Source organism: Hydra vulgaris, chromosome 11, assembly GCF_038396675.1.
Source record: "Hydra vulgaris chromosome 11, alternate assembly HydraT2T_AEP".
Lineage (NCBI taxonomy): Eukaryota > Metazoa > Cnidaria > Hydrozoa > Anthoathecata > Hydridae > Hydra > Hydra vulgaris.
In genome coordinates this window covers 2076453-2096434 of record NC_088930.1, presented here as the reverse complement: position 1 = coordinate 2096434, position 19982 = coordinate 2076453, and the positions used below count along the sequence as shown (strand labels likewise).

At 25.5% G+C, this 19982-nt stretch overlaps 1 protein-coding gene across 2 annotated transcripts in view; it reads left to right on the top strand.

Moving 5' to 3' along the window:
- LOC100212813 (origin recognition complex subunit 2) overlaps nt 1-19982 on the top strand; it is a 77523-nt gene that overhangs the window by 19705 nt on the left and 37836 nt on the right. For both annotated transcript variants that reach the window (XM_065809786.1, XM_065809785.1), the window contains 3 exons: nt 146-190; nt 14888-14919; nt 17657-17693. In XM_065809786.1, coding sequence (XP_065665858.1) covers nt 146-190; nt 14888-14919; nt 17657-17693 — 114 coding nt within the window. The remainder of the gene's footprint in view (nt 1-145; nt 191-14887; nt 14920-17656; nt 17694-19982) is intronic.

Sequence of the window (19982 nt, the reverse complement as noted above, 5' to 3'; positions counted from 1 at the left end):
ATTATTATTATTATCAATATTATTATTATTATTACCATTTGTTTATGATATTATTTTTATTATTAATACTATTATTGTTATTACCATTAATATTTAATGCCATTGTCCCTAAGGATTTGTAGCATTTTAATGTTTATATTTTTAGGCAAGGGTGTGACAGCTTCATTACCTTACTTTTCTTCAAAAGAAGGTAGGTGTGTCGTAAAGTATTTACTCTTGTTTCCCTTTGCATTTTTCTGATTTTTTATCATAAACATGTTTTTTTTTAATTATCTTAGTTTGTTCAGATCTGTTTTTATAGCTCAAAAATAGATGCACTTAAGATTTTTTTTTTGTGTGTGACATTTAAGTAAACATTTTTTAAAAATAACATAAAATTTTAATTGTTTTATATATATATATATATATATATATATATATATATATATATATATATATATATATATATATATATATATATATATATATATATATATATATATATATATATATATATATATATATATATATATATACAGTGGCAGCCTGTGACAATAAACTTTGGTGGGGCCAGGAAATATTACAGAAAAATATTGCAACAACTTGCTGTCAGCATAATTGATGCTTTGGTCTTTGTTAGGAAGTCTTTGGTCGCTAGCATTTTTTGATTAGTTGAGAAAGCGCTAGCATACTCCCAAAATAAAGCATAAAGATTTAATGGCATTGAATCTTTTAAACCTGCGTAAAAACCAGGAAAAACTGACTGAAAATTGCCCTGATAGTGCTGCATTATGATTTGAACAGATTTTTAATATTACTTCTTTAAATTTTTTTATAAATTAAATTTTATGTTAAAAACTTTTAGTTAGTTAAAAGTAGCTCATAAATATGAAAAACTACAATAAACACTATAATTAACATTAAGGTATAATATATCTTAAAATAAAGGATGTTAAAAACAAAGATTTAATCATGTTGTTTATACAAATATTCTTCTCTTATCTGTTTCATAAGAGAAAACATTTCAATTCCTATTTGATTAAACTGATCAATATCATGTAAATAATCTTCATTTATTGATAGTACAGCTAATGCATTTAACCGATTTTGACTTGTGGAATTTCTCAATAGTGTCTTAATTCTTTTTAAAGTATTAAAACACCGTTCAGCATCAGCTGTAGACACAGGTGTGACCAAAACAATCTCTATCAACTTTGATACTTCAGAAAATGTTTCAACCAGGTTATTTTCATGCATAAATTAGGGTAGGGTGTCAATATCACTAAAAACAGCATTTTCATACAAAACTTTTAATTTGGACATCAAATTAAGTTTACTTAGCATTGAATAGTTTGTTAGAATATTTTTATACGATTCCAAGAAAAATGTTGTCTATTAAAATTGAATTTTTTCAGATCCAAAATTGAAATGATTTAAATATTTCAATGCTTCTAAATCTGTCTAATTTCATAAATGACTTTATCACAAGCATCTTTAGCATCTTCTATTAGTAATTCGGTTAATGTGTTTCGTTTCATTCGGTTTTCAGGTATTTCTTTACAATCGTCAAGAATCTATCCAAGAACATTATCAGTGATGCTATTTCGCACAAAATTTATGGATAACTCAAATTTTTCAAAAAGCCTCCTTGATTGTAATAGTGTGCATAGCAGTGAACATAATGGGCATTTTGGATAAACTTCATTAGATTTAGCACTCCATTCCTTGATTCGCTCATAACTGCTGCACCATCATAAGCCTGTGCAATTAATTTTTCTTTGAGACCAAAACAATTTAATTCTTCTTTAATACATTTGTAAGACCCATAGCAGTTCTATCATGAACATCAATAAATGCTATAAATTTTTTAACTGGTTGATAACCTTTTAAATAATGATTAATCATAACCAACTGGGAACAACAAGATACATCAGTTGTTTCATCTGCTTGCAAGAAAAAAAAATCTTGCTTTATCAATCTCACATTCAATTTCTTTTATCTATACTTTTTACTTACATTCTAAAATGTCATTTTGGTTTGTTTTTGAAATATTTTTTGTTATTTTTAAATTTTTAAGGTGATCACTAAACACTATCTAATGTAGTTGTGTATGAAACCATATCTAAAAATACCCATTGATTATTTAAGTCAATAGTTTTGTCATGTCCTCTTAAGGTTCGATCCCCACCATGTCCCTGGTAGTACCGCGCTCAACTTGTTTCTCCGCGCAGCCGCCTTGTTCGTCAAGGTTCGTGTTTCGGAGTTATAGAATCGAGAGAGGGTTCTAACCACTATTAAGTAGCCTCCTCATCTGTAGTGGCCTTCTCGGCCTTGAGGAGGTGAATAACAAAAAAAAAAAAAAAAAAAAAGGTAATTTGTGTACAACAAAAAATTTTATACAATCTATAATCCTCGATAATATATGTCTGTTTTTGTCAACTAATTTATTATGTTTTTTTATGCTAAGACTATCCAGCATCAATTGTTGATAAAATGTTTGTTTTTCTGAGCATTTGAATTACTTATATGTGTTTTACTGGATTCATTTTTTTTGTATTTGCTCAGAAAGATGTTTCATATCTTTACAGCCATATTCTGTCCACAAACTCTTGCCACCAAACTAAACACAATAAAAACAAAACAATCAATTTTTGTTATCACTTACACTTAACCATGCTACACAAAATATTAGTGTTTTTTTTTACCATCAACTTAAGTTATACGAACATCTTTTGGTTATTATGCCCCAAGGTTTTTGATTTCTAGTTTTTTTTGAAGGCCCAATGACAAGAAACGTTTAGCCAATAAACTGTCAATTTTGTTCATGGTAATTTATCTTATTAATGAACCTAAATTATTTTAATAAAATTAAAAAATTTAAAACTATATAGTTTAAAAGATACAAAAATTTATCAACCAATATATAATAGTTCACAACTTCATTTTTTAGTGACAAGAAAAAAAGATTAAAATTAGAAATAAATAGAAAATAGCTAAAAAAAAAAAAAAGTAATCAGCACAGTCAACTTTAAACTTTAAACTATATTGTAACTAGAGAATGACTTTTAAATATGATTTTGAAACTAAAAAAAAACAAACTAGAATATGGTTTTAAAAGCGAATTTTATCAACAGTAGTTTGTCGAGAAGGACTCTTTATCTTAATAATGAATAAAATAATAAAGAACTTTACATATACATTGAATTCTTTAATAGGTTCACATATAGTTTTTTGAGAATGGCAGAAGGGTCAACAAAAACAAAATAGATACTTTTAAAACATTAAAAAATTTTTAAACATGAGTTTTTTCATAATACAACACATATTTTACTTAATTATATCCACAATTCTTGAATACAACATATATAATGTCAGTCATAAATAATAGTAAATTTCACAAAATTATTTACATTCAAAAATGATTCAACAATTTTATGTAATTAAAAATAAAAACTTAATATCTGTTTGTAAGCATACATAACAGTACTTAAATGTTTATATAGTTTTGGTTCTTTGGTTTGAGCTTTAACCCCCCAAACAAAAAAAATTCTAAAAAGTCTCAATAATATATTCTAATTCTTTTTTTTCTATGGTATTGGTAAATATCCAATATTTTAAAATAATCTAAACTTTGTATATTTTTTTAATTAGTGCCTTTTTGGAAGTATCAATTATTGAAGCTGCATTATGAAATGTAACAATACTACCAGTGTTACAGTTTTTGCGATTTAAAAAAAATGTTCTTTATATCTTCTGTTGTTTTAGGTATTTGTACTTTTGTTGTATCAAACTAATAATAATATTAACTAATTTTAATCTTTATTTGAAAATTTAAAACTTAAGTTTGATGCTTATCATCATGCTTGAAATTGGGTCTGGTTCAGTGTCGATCTAATTGGCAACTTAAAAGGTAGAATAACTAAACTGCCACCAAACAATGTAAACAATTATCAATGGCTGAATCATTATGCCACAGAATATAACACTATGCTATTTAGAAAAAGTATACTTCAGCAATCTCTCATTGAGATTAGAACAAGAATTTCAAAAGTACAAACAATTTGTAACTTTTATTCTATTTGTAGAAATGGCTAAGCTTTCTCGTGTCACAAGATATAAACTTGCTAAACATTGCCATACATTTGTTCAGTTAATACACAAACCAAGATCATCATTAATATGGCTGAGCCAGAAAATTCATGTTTATTTATCTTTTCCCTGTAAAAAAAAAAGCGTTGAAATTTTTTAAAAAATAAAACAATATATGCCTGAAAAATGTAGTTCACTAACAAAAATTATAAAATGTCCAAGATTGTTGATTATAAAAAAAATGTGAAACTTCTCCATGAGATTTTGAAATCAATTTTCTAAAATACTCAATTGCCTTAGAATTTCTAAACTTATAATTTTATTATAATATTTACTATTATTATTCTTGTTTATAATTATAGAATAAAATGAGTTGTCCTAGAAAATCTAGTTTCTGAATATTATTAAAAATTAATTTCTTTTACCTAACTGTATCTTTTGAAATGTCAGACCAACATTTATACCAGTAATTTCTGTATATCATTTTAAATATCATCTTTATGCCATGTTCCTATTCTTATTAATTTATACTCCTAATAAGTGCTTGGTAAATTTTATATATATATATCCAGTTTAAAAAATCAATATTAACACCGTTAATATTGAAATATTAACACTGTTAATATTCACAGTAAAAATGCAGTATTAGCAAATGTATAATGTTTACAACATTATTTTTACAAATAAAATGTTTACATTTTAATGTTATAAAGTTTCCTAATATTACTGTATTTTATCATGCTGATAAAATACAGTAATATTTGCTGCAAAAAAAAAGAAGTCAACATAACTTCTTTCTTTTTGCAGCAGTAAGTTTTTTACTCTTTAAATCAAGAATTAAAAATGGTGGACGAAATTTTTAAACTTAGTGATGCTTTTAAACTCAGTTATGCTTCTTTTCTTCTTGGGCCAGCTTAATAAGGCCCTGTGGTGCGCTTTTTTGTCCCACCTGAAAGCACAACAAATTCTATGCGCACATCAAAAATTATATTACTACTAATAAATTAAATTAAGCCAATAAAAATCGGCGCAGCTGTTATTGGCAATTAGTTAAAACAACACTACAATACTTTAAATAAATTGTAAATAAACATATTACTTATAAATTAAAATAATTTAAAATTAGAACTAACTTAGAAATATTTATTTTTATAAACCCTGTCTGCAAATAGTTTAGGCTAATATTTGCATATTTACATATATATAAATACATATTTACATTAACAAATTCTTTGTTTTAAATCAATATAGGTGGGGCCGGGCCCCTATGGCTTCTATTGATGAGCCGCCACTGTGTGTGTATATATATATATAAATATATATATATATATATATATATATATATATATATATATATATATATATATATATATATATATATATATATATATATATATATATATATATATATATATATATATATATATATATAGGGCTCAAAATTACGAACTTATATATATATATATATATATATATATATATATATATATATATATATATATATATATATATATATATATATATATATATATATATATATATATATATATATATATATATATATATATATATATATAGGGCTCAAAATTACGAACTTTTTTGTACTGGACAATTCGTCTAATAAAGTTTGGCAGACATGTCCGATAAAAATTAAAGAAGTGCGATCGCTAGAACGCTATTTCTGACCACACATAAATTATTTTGTTGTTACAACTTGACCACGCAATTTGTTTTGATAAGTCTAGGCATTTTAAAATGCCCTAACATAAAAAAAAAATTAGTAATATAAATTATCTAACAAAAAGAAAATCTTAAAGAAAAAAAAATCCAAGTTCAAAAAAATTTGAAAGGAAAATATATTTGTATTACGGTTTTAAAAATTACTATACTATGCGAACTTATTACGTAAATATATTAAATACATAATTTATGTACATACATAAATTATGTAATTATTAAATATGCAATAAAAATTAATAATGGATAAAGTTGGCAAAACACTTGCTCATCTGTGCAACCAAATGTTATTAGTAAAATTTTTAATATTGATGTTCAAGAAATTTTAATTTAACATTCAAGAGTTTTCTGGTGGAATAGTTCACCATTCATCATTAAATGAGATTTTAGTTTTTCTCATAGTTTTCATTTAGTTTTTCTCATAGTTTTTTTTTCCGTCATAGATGATATTTGGAAGTATATTCCAAAGTTTAGGACCATAGTGGGATAATGCTAGACTACCAAAATTATTGCTGCATTTTGTTTCCTTTAGTTTTAGTGTTCTTTCTGACATTGAGTCGTGAATTAAATTGCATAATGACATTATTGCTTCCAGAATAATAGATTTGTGCAAATTTAAAAGGACCTTGAAATATATTATTTCTCTTATTTTCAGCCAATTCAATTAGTTAAATTCCTAGTTGTTTACATGATTTTCTATTCTAGTTTTAAATATCAGTTATCAAATATGCTGCACAATTTTGAACAGACTGAAGTTTTTTTAATAATGACTTTTCAATTCCAAAGTAGAGGGAGTTGCAACAATTTAGCTGTGCAAATATTAGTGAACATACTATAGTGCATAAGTCTTTGTGCAATAAGAATTGTTTTATTTGGATATTTTGCTTAATATATTGTAGCAGTTTTTAACAATCTTATTTATTTGTATTTTTAAAGATAATTCATTGTCAAGTACCACCCCTAAACTTTTTGCTGAGTCAACAAATCTAATTCATTCCTTGTTAATAAAAGTACCTTTAATAATAAAATCTTTTTGAATGCTAGGTGGTGCCATTATTAATATTTTTGTTTTCGATTGGTTAATACATAAGAATGATTCACTCATCCATTTAGTTAAGTATTTAAGACATTTTGGTATATCTAGGACTAGTGCATTATATTGAGATGAAGGAAGAAATGCTTTTAGAGTTTGATGATCATCTGAGTATCCAAAAGTTTTAACATTGATTATGTTCAGATATTTCTATAGTAGTCTCATATAGATATTAAAGAGTTTTGATCCAGGACCCAAATTTAAGCCAGGACCCAAATTTAAAAAGGGTTTTAAAAGCTAAAATATTTGTTTGAAACTTATAAAAACCATCAGACAAAAAATAAAATAAATACTAAACTATAAATTTAAATTAATAACTAATTGCAACATTTTAATATAAATGATAAAAACCATTCTACATAATTCAAAAAAATGTAATGCTTTGGCGTCTTTTAAACTCAAAAAAATGTCGTATTTTTTTAACCTAGCTGTGTGTTCAACTTCTATTTTGTTTTGTATAAAAAATTAAAAGTTCATAAAACAAAGTTTATATAAAATACTGAATTGATTAATTTTGGAACAACTAAAATGATTAGAAAATAAATGCAGATAAAATATGAGTTGGATAAAATGACCGATAGATGTCGTTTTTTATTGTACAAGTGCCGAGCAATGTCTGATATCCGGTAATTATTTGGAGCCCTGTATATATCTACATATATATACATATATATATATATATATATATATATATATATATATATATATATATATATATATATATATATATATATATATATATATATATATATATATATATATATATATATATGTATATGTATATATATATGTATGTATATATATATATATATATATATATATATATATATACAAATATATATATATATATATACATATATATATATATATATATATATATATATATATATATATATATATATATATATATATATATATATATATATTTTGATAAATGTTGTATACTGCTGGAAATACAACTCTCGTCTGTTTAAGAGTGATCAATATCTTTTTTAAAAAAATAGATCTAATAATATTAAAATATTTTAAATAATAAAATACAACTTTATAATGGAACTTAAAGTTTCATGCCATTTGACAATTATCAGCCATATTATTCAAATATAAAATAAAAACCGTTATAAAAAATACAAGTTTATCATTGCAATGGCATCTGACATCAAGTATACATGATCCGATATTTGCTAATCACCGAAATTTAAGTTACATAGTAAAAATTTTTTCCTATGCCTACAAGCAGAAACCAATTCACTTTTTTTGTTAAGTAGTAATCGACTATCAAAAGTCATAATACAATATTTTTCACTGATGCAAAGGTTACTCTTTTTTGTAGATGGATTATAAGATTGGCATATATTAATTATGTTCCACTTAATTATAGGCATTTTACCTGTGTCTTTATGTTTCCAGATTTCCTTTGAAAGTTCTGTATCATTCCTATACCTGGTTGCATTAAATGATTTAAGGTGGCTTGCAAATCTGAGCTTGAATGCGTTTTCACTAATACCGATGTAAGATTTTTCCGTAAGACTGGGATTAGGTGATGCTAAAGTGACTTTATATACAACATTTTTTGATAGACATTGGTTATTTAACGGGCATGCAGTTTTCTTAATGCAGTTGCAATTTATATCATTAGCGGTGAGTTTGTTGCGCAAAATTTGTTGGTTGTGTGAATAATTAATTGATCAAATATTTGGCATGCAGCTGTATCTAATTTTTATTGTGTTTCTTTTGAAAATTTTGTGGAGCTTATGATGTAATGGAAAATGCAAGTCAATTAAGTTTAAGAATAGGTATTCAATTTTTGTTACCACATTTTTACTGAAATGAGGATTAAACCATATAATATTTCTTTTTCGTTTATTAGTATTAGAAGGATTTAGATTTGAATGATATTGGAGATTCGTGTGAAATACATAGGAAAAAATTTTACTATCTAACTTTGATTCTGGCGATTAGCAAATATCGGATCACATATACTTGATGTCAGATGCCATTGCAACGCTAAACTTGTATTTTTTATAACGGTTTTTATTTTATATTTGAATAATATGGCTATATTTGCTGAATGACATGAAACTTTAAGTTCCATTATAAAGCTGTATTTTTTCATTTAAAATATATATATATATATATATATATATATATATATATATATATATATATATATATATATATATATATATATATATATATATATATATATATATATATATATATATATATATATATATATATATATATATATATATATATATATATATATATATATATATATATATATATATATGGGTAGTTCTGCAAGAAAGAGGAGAAAAAAGCAAAAAAGTTATGAAAACTTTAAGAGAGTAAACAAAAAATAGATAATAGTTATAACTAGCAGTAAGCAATCCGGGTTATTAGTAATTAAATCATTAATAACAATATAACTTGATATATTATCTAAAAAAATATAATTAAATACAAATTTATATATAAATAATATTTTAAGTTTGGCTCCCTATCAGCAATGTCATTGCTTATACTTAACGGCATAAAGACATTAATGAGTTAAGTTCTTTTTAAAATCTGTTACAACACAGCAGGTACCAGAGGAGGAAATTCAAGAAAAGCCTGCCAATAATTAAAAAAAAAAATTACAATTTTCAATTACAATAGTATTATTTGCATTTTATTGTTATTAGACTTAGTAATATAATATCAAAGACTGTTATTAGAATAGTAATATAATATCAAATACCCAATGCAACTACAATAGCGCATAGCATAAGATACTTGTAAGCAAACATTACCACATTACTATGTGTCTCCAGAATAGTTAAAAAAGGCTAGATAATACAACCTAATAACACTGCTTGGGGTTGTCAAATAACACCACAGCTTAATAAGATATTACTAAAATAAACTATAGGGATTTTATTTATTAGAATATTTGAACAATGGAGTTACAATTATAGTTAAACAATTGTTTAACTTTTATCTCATAAAATAGAAAGGAACTTGTAAAATATTATCAATTGTGGTATTAAGAAATGCATATAAGCACAATAATTACATAAGTTTCATCAATGTTCCATTTTTTTAATTCTTATTTAACTCTCATTTAAAAGAGAGAGAGGCAGTGTTTCCAAGGCTGCATGTTAAAAAAAGTAAAAAAGACATGCAATAAATATTTATGAGCATAAGAAAAGTTACTTTTAATGATAATGATAAAACAACATCGTAGCACAAAATAAGACAAATAACCATAAAAACTGGTTTATTATGTTACCAGTAAACAAAATCATTTTTACCTTATGTAAAGTATACTTAAAAAAAAAAAGCATAACACTTTAAAAAATAAAACACGGAGAAGCAATTATTTTAGAAACTACTTTCAGAAGAATTTATTTTTTCTAAAGGAAAATATTCATATAGATACAGAGAAATATAAAATACATAAATCATCCTCATATTTTAAAAATCTGGAAAAGTGTTTGGGTAAAATATCAGGAAAAATTCAGAATATATTTTCCCTTATTTACCTCTTAATTTTGCTTTTAGCTAAGTTGTTTTAAATTTTTCTTGATTTTTTTATGAGTGATGAGTGAAAAAGCTTAAAAAATAAATTAAAAAAAAAACAGATAAAAATGTATTGCATATATAGCAAAATAATTTGTTTTAGATTTTAGTGAATGATATAAAGTCAATATCTATCAACGCAAAACATTACAAAAAAAATAACTTCACAACATCACGCAACAATAGCACTACCATAAAATAATACAACATAATTAACAACATTATGCAAATATTTTGCCAGTTTGTAGAGCATTGTAAACTTTACAATCCTGCATTATTAAATTAAAACTGCCAATTTTTGACTTGATGTCTTTTGCCAGTATTTCTACCATATGTACTTTAATGAACCAGATCGGAACCCTCAAAATAAGAATAAGTCACCAAATATTTGGTGACACAAAACTACTATGACTCTCGTTATAATAGTACGTGCTTTTGTTTTTAAACGAACAAACACAAATAAAAGATTAAAAAGTTAAATCTAATGAAAAGATAAAAGAATTTTAAGATTTTCACTCGACTTAATCGACTTAATCGGCTATTCGTTTTTTCTTAGTCAGCTAATTTCGACTTTCGACTAGTTGGCTCTTAGTCAATTTACTCAAATTCGATAACAACACTAATTTGTATATATATATATATATATATATATATATATATATATATATATATATATATATATATATATATATATATATATATATATATATATATATATATATATATATGTATATATATATATATATATATATATATATATATATATATATATATATATATATATATATATATATATGTATATATATATATATATATATATATATATATATATATATATATATATATATATATATATATATGTATATATATATATATACACACACACACACACATATATAAAGGTTGCATTAGACACTGATGATGTCATACTAAAAGAAGTAGCTGCGGGAGGACATACATAGTTCTTCCGTACTTCAGTACATACATAGACTATCTTACAGCCTGCTGCCGGTCGGAGTGCTGCTACATCAATTAAAGGTTTGGCTTGGGACAGTAATCTTTTCTTTCATTATTCTTTGTTTTTTCCTTTTTTTAAAAAATTTTCATGACGTTTTTAGGATAAGACAACTAAACTGAATTTAGAATTTTTGCCTGTTACGAAGTAAACACCGTTAATTGTTAGGAAGTAAACAGTGTTAGGGGATAGATTTTGCCTTAGAATTGTCTGTGATATATATCAGGGTTCCTTCTGAGCCTGTTTACCTGTTTTTTCCATTTTGACCTGTTTTCCAGTTTTATAGCCAGTTTTTAAGGCAATAGCCTGTTTTTTGTTTTTTTTTAAATCTGACAATATTCATTTATAAAAGTATATGTTTTATGGGTTTAGGAGGCAATCAAGAAGAAAAAAGTTTAAATAAATGTGTAAAGTTTTGAGTTTTACCAATAAAATTTACTAATTTTATTTTAGGTTTAATATCAACTATTAGATAGTTTTTATTTTTTTTAACTACATGTTAAAACATGTAAGTGTTGTAAATTATTCTCTTTTTTTAATTTTTGTTTTGTGTGCTATGTTAAACATGAATTGTTAAATTATAGTAATAAGTATGAATTATGAAAGAAATTGTTGTTAACAAAGTTTATATAAAATACTATATTTTTAATGAAGAATTGTTAATTTTATTTGTAAAGTTTAGCATCTATGTTTCCACATATATATTAAATTTTTTTCCACATTGTGTGGATTGGATGGGTTTCTATGTATAGCTTCTATGTAGCTATATGTTCTAGTTAAATTAAATTGAAGTCAAAGTATCGTTTCAAATATATATTATATTAATATATTATATAAATATACTATATTATATAAATATACTATATTATATAAATAATACTATGTTATAAAAATACGCTATATTATATGAATATACTATGTTTTATAAATATACTGTATTATATAAATATACTATATACTCTTGCAGCCGACCTCCAACCATTATCACATCGTTGTAATGCTGCTTCTCTTTCTCTTTTCTACAAATACTATAATGGACACTGCTCTAAAGAGCTAGCGTCTCTTGTGCCATCTACTAAAATTCATTCTCGTGTTACTCCTCATTTAATTAGATCTCATCCTTTTTCTGTGACTGTTCCTAAGTGCTCCAAAAACTCTTATTCGTCTAGTTTTTTTCCTCGAACATCAGTTCTTTGGAATTCGCTTCCTTCATCTTGCTTTCCTGATTCATATAACTTGCAATCCTTTAAGTCGTCTGTCAATTGTTATCTTGCTTTACAATCTTATTCTTTTCTCTTCCAGTAACTTCCAACTCTAATTAGTGATTGCTTGCAGCCTTGTTGGAAGCGAAGATGTTTAAAAAATATATATATTTTATATATATATATATATATATATCAGCATGGAGAAAATAAAATTGAAGGCGAGCGGTCAATTTGACTGGTTAACTCATGGAATAGACGGTCAATTGTTTTTTTTTAACTGTCAAAATTTTTAAACTGTCAAAATTGTCATTATAAACACAAAACCTTAATGCTTGAACATTAAGGAATTTTTATTGCTTTTAAAATGATAGTTTTTAATAAAATCAATGAATTTTTTAAAAAGTTTAGTAACATCCAAGTAATTGAGTTTAATTTGAACTTTTTAAATATTAAAACAATTTTTACAAAATATTAAAAAAATTTTAACTGAATACTAAATAAAAAAAAAGAGTTGTCCATAAATTACATAACGCTCTAGGAGGGGTTTATGGTTTTGTGACTAGTATGGAACTTATTACTAAAGAGTTAAGATGTTGTGACAAAGGGGAGGGAGGGGTCAAAAATGGTCGAAAAAAAAAAGGTTTAATGAAAAAACTCAAACTATGTAACTAAGTACAGTTAAAAGTAAAAGTATTCTTATTTTGGGCAGTCATTGACTGTTGAATGGTCGTTCTTTCCCATACTGTATATATATATATATATATATATATATATATATATATATATATATATATATATATATATATATATATATATATATATTAGTGATGTGCCGGGTACCTGGTTCGGACCTGGGAACCCAGGTTGTTCTTGGAATTGGCCATTTTGTTGCAGTACTCGGCACCAAGTATTTTGAAAGAAATTTTTAATAAACAGTAACCTTAAGTGTTGTTACTATTTGATTAAGTGGCACTTTAAATTGTGTCAAAATAATGTTAACAGAATTGCTTTAAGTTTAACCAATAAACTTTGTAATATAAATCTAAATGTGTTATGAAGTTGATAACGATTTAGTGTTATGAAGTGTTATGAAGTCAATGATTTAGATGTCATAAAACCACAATGCCCTATTTACTCAATATAAATGTGTTTTACTTAAAAATTTTTGAAAAATATTCAGAATATATTGCAAAAAGGAAACTGATTTATACGGATATTTGAATAGCTTCTTTTTATTGTGTGAGAAAATTTTTTTCACAAGAGAATTTTTAAGTGATTAAACTTTTGAATACTTAATGTTTGTTCATTCTAATCTGAAGTTAAATAAAAAATTAAAATAAGACATAGGAAATAAATGTTGTCTTTATTTAATTATTATTTTTGAGTGTAGATGTACATCATTTAAATTGTATTAAGTTTTTGACAATTTTAAAGCACTCAATTAAATCTTCTCTTAACCTATGAGTTTCAAACGTTGTAATATTAAACTTTTTCAATTGTGATTCATAACTTAGATGAAAGAGGCTTCTTGTTTGAGCTGCTCTTCTTTTAACTTTTTCAAGGGCTTATATATTGTATTTCTATGACGGATTCCGATTGGTGCTGCATATTCGAGAAGGAGTTGAATAAAGGCTCTATATGATATTTTAGCAATTGAGTAGATTTATAATTCAAAACTTTTCATGATAATTATTTTTAGTCAAATACAAAAGTTTTTACGAATGTATTATAGCACAGTTTTTAAGAACATATGGACTTATGCCATCAATTTCAATTGATTTGTTAATATTTAAATATTTAGTTTCTGTAATATTTCAGTTTCACAAAAAAGAAGCTCTGCGTTATTGTTCGCTTGACTTAAAGAAAGGTTCTCAAATTCAGGAAGTTTATTATTTATATTATTTGTGAAGACTGATTGAAAAGGTTCATAAATATGTTAGCTTTTGTCTTTTTGTTTTTGACACTCGAGTTTTCATTTCGATTTAACTTACGAAAAGAAATTTTTTCATTTCGAGTTTTCATTTCGATTTAACATATGAAAAGAAATTTTTAGGTTGGTTTTTTATCTTACTAATAAATGACAGCTCAAATTGCATTTTCTTATTTTTTATATGCTTAAATAAATTTTTGCATGTTTTTTGATATTCCATTTTTTTATATTATATATATACATAATCTTTTTTTTCTTTTCACTAATTTATAAAGAACTACCAGAAGAAAAAGAAAATGGAGAAGAGGTATTTTAAAGATTTGACATGTTTTAGATTTGATTTTTTTGTTTTCTAAAAAAGTTAATTTAAAAATTAAAAATCTATTTTAAAATGAAATTTTAAAATATATAAAAAAAACTTTATAATTAAGAATTTTAATTTATGTTTGAATTTACACAAATTTACTTTTACACTTTCACAAGTTCAACTTTGGCAGATACTCACACAGGTTTATTTATGTTCCCAATCAATCCACAATCCATATCATGTATCAGGTAGTACAGTGGATAGATTTGTAACAGAAATTAAAAAAAGAAAAATTATTAGCTTCCTTAACTGTAGTGGCCCCCAATTACCTAGAAAACAAAGATTCGGAAAAAAAATCCGGGAATTATAGGGAAATTGACATTAAAAATGAATAACATTTCTTTTAATGACATTAAAAATTAATAAAATTTCTTATAAATTATTACTTTTTATTGAGGCATTCAAAACCACTTGATTATTTATTTATTAGTAATATTTCGAGACCACTAGAGAATCTCATCATCAGACTATAAATCTAAATATTTTTACAAAAAGCATTTAAAAAACTTGTTAAAGAAAACATATTGAATGTCAATTTTTAATCTGAATAAAATGCCTCATTGGTTTCCAAAAACCTGTGTTTAGATATTGACCATCATCCAATTTCATTTCCATTGGGCCACTGGGCTAGTTTGTTTTTACTGTATCTCCAAAGCTTCCCTAATTTTTCTTTCAAATTTGTTAGAACTCAATGCTAAAACTTTGGCGTCAGTCCTGTAAATATTTCCCTGGCAAAATTTTTATGGTTTGATGCAACAGAAATATTCCATTTCCTGTCATGAATTAATTTGTTTTTAAATTGTGTGGACATTTTCAAACCAGTTTCACCTTGATATGATTTATCACAACTACAAGTTAGTTTATATAAACACCTGGTTTGTTGAAGCGTGGAACTACAGATTTATTTTCACTTGTTAATATTGTTTCTAAATTAGAACTAGATTTAAAGACAGCTCTGTAACCAAAATTCCAATTTTTCTAAGTTTCGGCTTTATCCCAAGTATCCGCCGTAGCAAAACTATCATTCAAATCATTAAAGGTTTTTTTTGTGTCAGATAAAGGTTTTGATGATTTTGTTTTATATTTTTTGCCTATTTGTTTTAATTTATATTTTTTGTAACCATTTTCAGCAAACACTTCCATTAGAAAAGTTTCTTGTTGTAAATATGGTCTACTGCAAATCTTATTCTGGCCATTTTTGTTATTGGTAACATAATCTAAAAATTTGAGTGATTTATTTTTTATCTTCAAGCTCCATTTTATATTTAGATTTGATTTTGTTAGTTGAGAATATCAAGTAATTTATTATTTTGTTCGATTAATTGAACTCGTGTCATCAATGTATCGTAAAAAAGATTTTATTCAATGCGATGGCAATTGCATTTGATATTAATATTGTTATTCAATGCGATGGCAATTGCATTTGATTCATTTTGTTGCAAAAATGCTTTAGATATAACAACCATTAAAGCAAGGTGAATTGGTCCTGAATTTTCTAATTAGTGATAGACTTCTTCCCAGACAAAATTGTAATTTTAGAGACAAAGATCAATAAGGTTATTTATTTCTATAATTTTAAGTTTAGTTCTTTAAGATAAATCATAATCATTAATGAGTATATTAAAAATAATTTGCTTCCTTAATTGGTACAGATGGATATAGGTTTACAACATCATAAAATACTTGTACCTTAGTAGATGTTACATTCCAGGACTTTGTTTTTTCAACAAATACATACAAATTTTTTAATCTTGTTACATTTTTATCAAGTGACCTTTAGATAATTTTTACTTGGTATTCAGATTATAACTTGGTGTTGCTATAGCAATAATTCTTATTAGATAGTTTTTATCTGACTTATGTGCTTTTGTTGTGTCGTACATGTGGCGTATTCACTTTTGGAAAGTTTTTTTTATATAAAGTCCTCTGAGTGTGGCCTGAAACATCCAGGTAACTTTTAATGTTGGATCATTTGTAATTGTTGTTGTATTGTCTAATTGTTCTTTTAATCTAAGGAGCAAATCTTAAGTTTTTATTCAAACCAGAGCCTTTATCATAAGGATAAATTTGTGTATTTTTGTCGAGTATAATTTTCCTAAGTGCTTTTGTTTGAACAGATGTAAGATTACTTTTTGGTGGTTTTAACTTTTTTAGCACACTTTTTAGAACATTTTAGCAAATTTTTATGGAATCTGTTTCTTTGTTATTATATTTTAATTTTAAAGCAGCAACTTCACTTTTTGTTATAACTATGTAGCCATGTACCTATGTAAGGAATTTTATTATTCACTGGAACAAACTTTTGTCCAAAGTCCAAGAGATGTGGTGAAATGTCTTCATTACATAAGTTTAGCAATAAATGTTTTACTGTTTTATTTGAAATGGGTTGTAGAAATAAATAAAAATATTTTGTCTTAATTTTTTAGATATTTCAAATAACATTTCAAATAACATTTTCTGTAATTTTACTTAATTTTCAACTGAGAAAAGAAAATAGATTCCTTAAATTTTTAAAAAAATTGTTTTTACTGCTAATATAGAAGGTTAATAATGAACATGATAAAAGGATGAGGGTCTCCTCCTTTTTTCATAAAATTTAATTTGTTTCAGAAATTTTTAGATTATAATGTATATGATGTCATATGTTAAGATAATTGATGTTTTTTTTTAAATTTAGACTTATAAGAAAGTAGGAAGAAAGATTCATTTACACGGTATTATGCGTCTTTAAAGTATATTTTATAATTTGTATTTTTAAATCTAATTTTAAATCTATTGTTGTTTAGTTTTGTTCTTGTTTTTTTTTTTCATATTTTGTTTTAGCACAATATATATTATTACTATCGTTATATAATTGGCGATGCAGAAGTTATTGGACAAATCTAACTTTAATTATTTACACATAATAATTTGTTTTTGTTGTTTTATTGGTAGGGATAAATGTTCTATAAAATATAAACTTTATTATTTGAAACACAATTATTTAAAATGAGATTAAATGCAGCTGAATGAGAATTTTTTGAAAGCGACTCAAAATAATTTTTGTAAATAAACCTAATATTAAACAAAAAAGAAATTATAAATCATTTTGAAAAGGAAGGATTTGCTCAATGTACAGTATATGATAACCTAAAAAGACTTTAAACTGTTCATTCTTTTTCTGATAGAAAGCACCCTGTTGTTCAACATCCTGGACTAGAGAAAAAAAAGCCAAATTATCGAGACTTGTCAACAATCAAAAAGAAGTCAGTCAGAGAAAAATAGGTTTTAAATTCGGTGTAAATCAATTGAAAATTGGTTGTCAGTTAAAAAATTAATATTAAATAGAGAAAATGTGAAGACTCCAAATTACACTATAGAACAACAATTAAAGGCAAAGAAAAGAAGCAAGAAACTTGCTAATCAACTCCATAACGCAAAACTGCTTCTGGTCATCAATGACGAAAAATACTTTTATTTTGCAGGAAATTTCTAGATACTACACAAACAACAAAAAAACATGCCCAGAAAGTGTTCATTTTATAGGAAAAGAGAAATCTCCGAAAAAATTATCAATGTGGATAGCCATATCTGACCGTGGTATATCTGAGCCATTGTTTTGCACTTCCAAGGCTGTAGCAATTAATTCATCAATATATATTGATGAATGTTTAGAAAAACGACTTCTTCCATTCATTCACAAGTATCATGGAGACTTTAACTATTTATTTTGCCCAGATTTAGCAAGTTCTCATTATTCTAAGGATTCTCTAAATTGGATGGACCAATATGTCTATTACATTGATAAAGAATCCAATCCCCCAAATGTGTCTCTACCATGACCAATTGAAAACTTTTAAAGACATTTGGCACAGAAGGTTTGCGAGGGAGATAGGCAAGCTTCAACAGAGTTTTGATTGATTGAATTAAATTAAAACTACAAGAAAATCGATTTAAATTTTTTACAGTCGCTTATGAAAGTTGTCAGAGCAAAATTGAGATCAATTGCAGATGGTGGTGTTTTTTCATTTAAAAAATAACTTATTTTTTATTAAAAGAATTATAGGGATCATTATAAAATATTATAAAGTTTATTTATAATGTTTTATAATTCACCATAATATATACAGGGTGCGGCAGCGATTCGTAAACTAATTTTCAGCTAGGTTTTGTGATGTAAATAAAATACTTCCGCAATTTGTTTTTGTTGATTAATGTTCAATGACTGTCTTAGATTTTAATAAAATAGTAAATAAAACACATTTCAGTTAAAAGTTTTACAATGGAACCCAAAAGAACCAAAGTTTTAAATTTGGTTCACGTGGGTTTGTCTGCACATGAAGTGATTCGTGTTTCTGGAGTATCTAAAACTACATTTTACAAAGTGGTTAAATGTGGCAGTGCAGAAAGAGCCAAAATGCCTTCTCCAGTGAATAAAAAAGTTGATAAAAAGTTCACAGAAAAGCTTAAAAAGCATGTTGAAAAGAATCCTACTGTATCCATCAGAAAGACATCAAAATTGTTCAATGTTGATGAAAGGACAGTCAGAAGAACTCTAAAAACACTTGGAAAAGTCAGTGTGACCCAACTTAATGTCAACTTTTAGCAGAAAGACTAAAAACTTTACGATTGGAACAATCAAAAAAGCATCTAAATCAGCTAAAAAGCCATGCTTTGTCAACAGTTAAAGTTTTCTCAGATGAAAAACTTTTTAGTGTTGACTGTGTGATAAATAGGCAAAATGATAGATTCATTGTACAGAAGGGTGACAAAGCACCACCTGTGTGTCACACCAAGCACCCTCAGTCCATCATAGTGCTAGGAATCATCGCTTCTAATGGAGAGAAATGTCCACCAATCTACATCAAAGAGAAAGAAAAAGTTACCTCTGATGTGTATATTAGCTTACTAAAACACTGTGTGGTGCCATGGCTGCTTCAACAGGACAATGCACCTTGTCATGGGTCCAGAAAAACTCAACAATATCTTCAGGACAATATGGCTAATTTCTGGCCCAAACACTT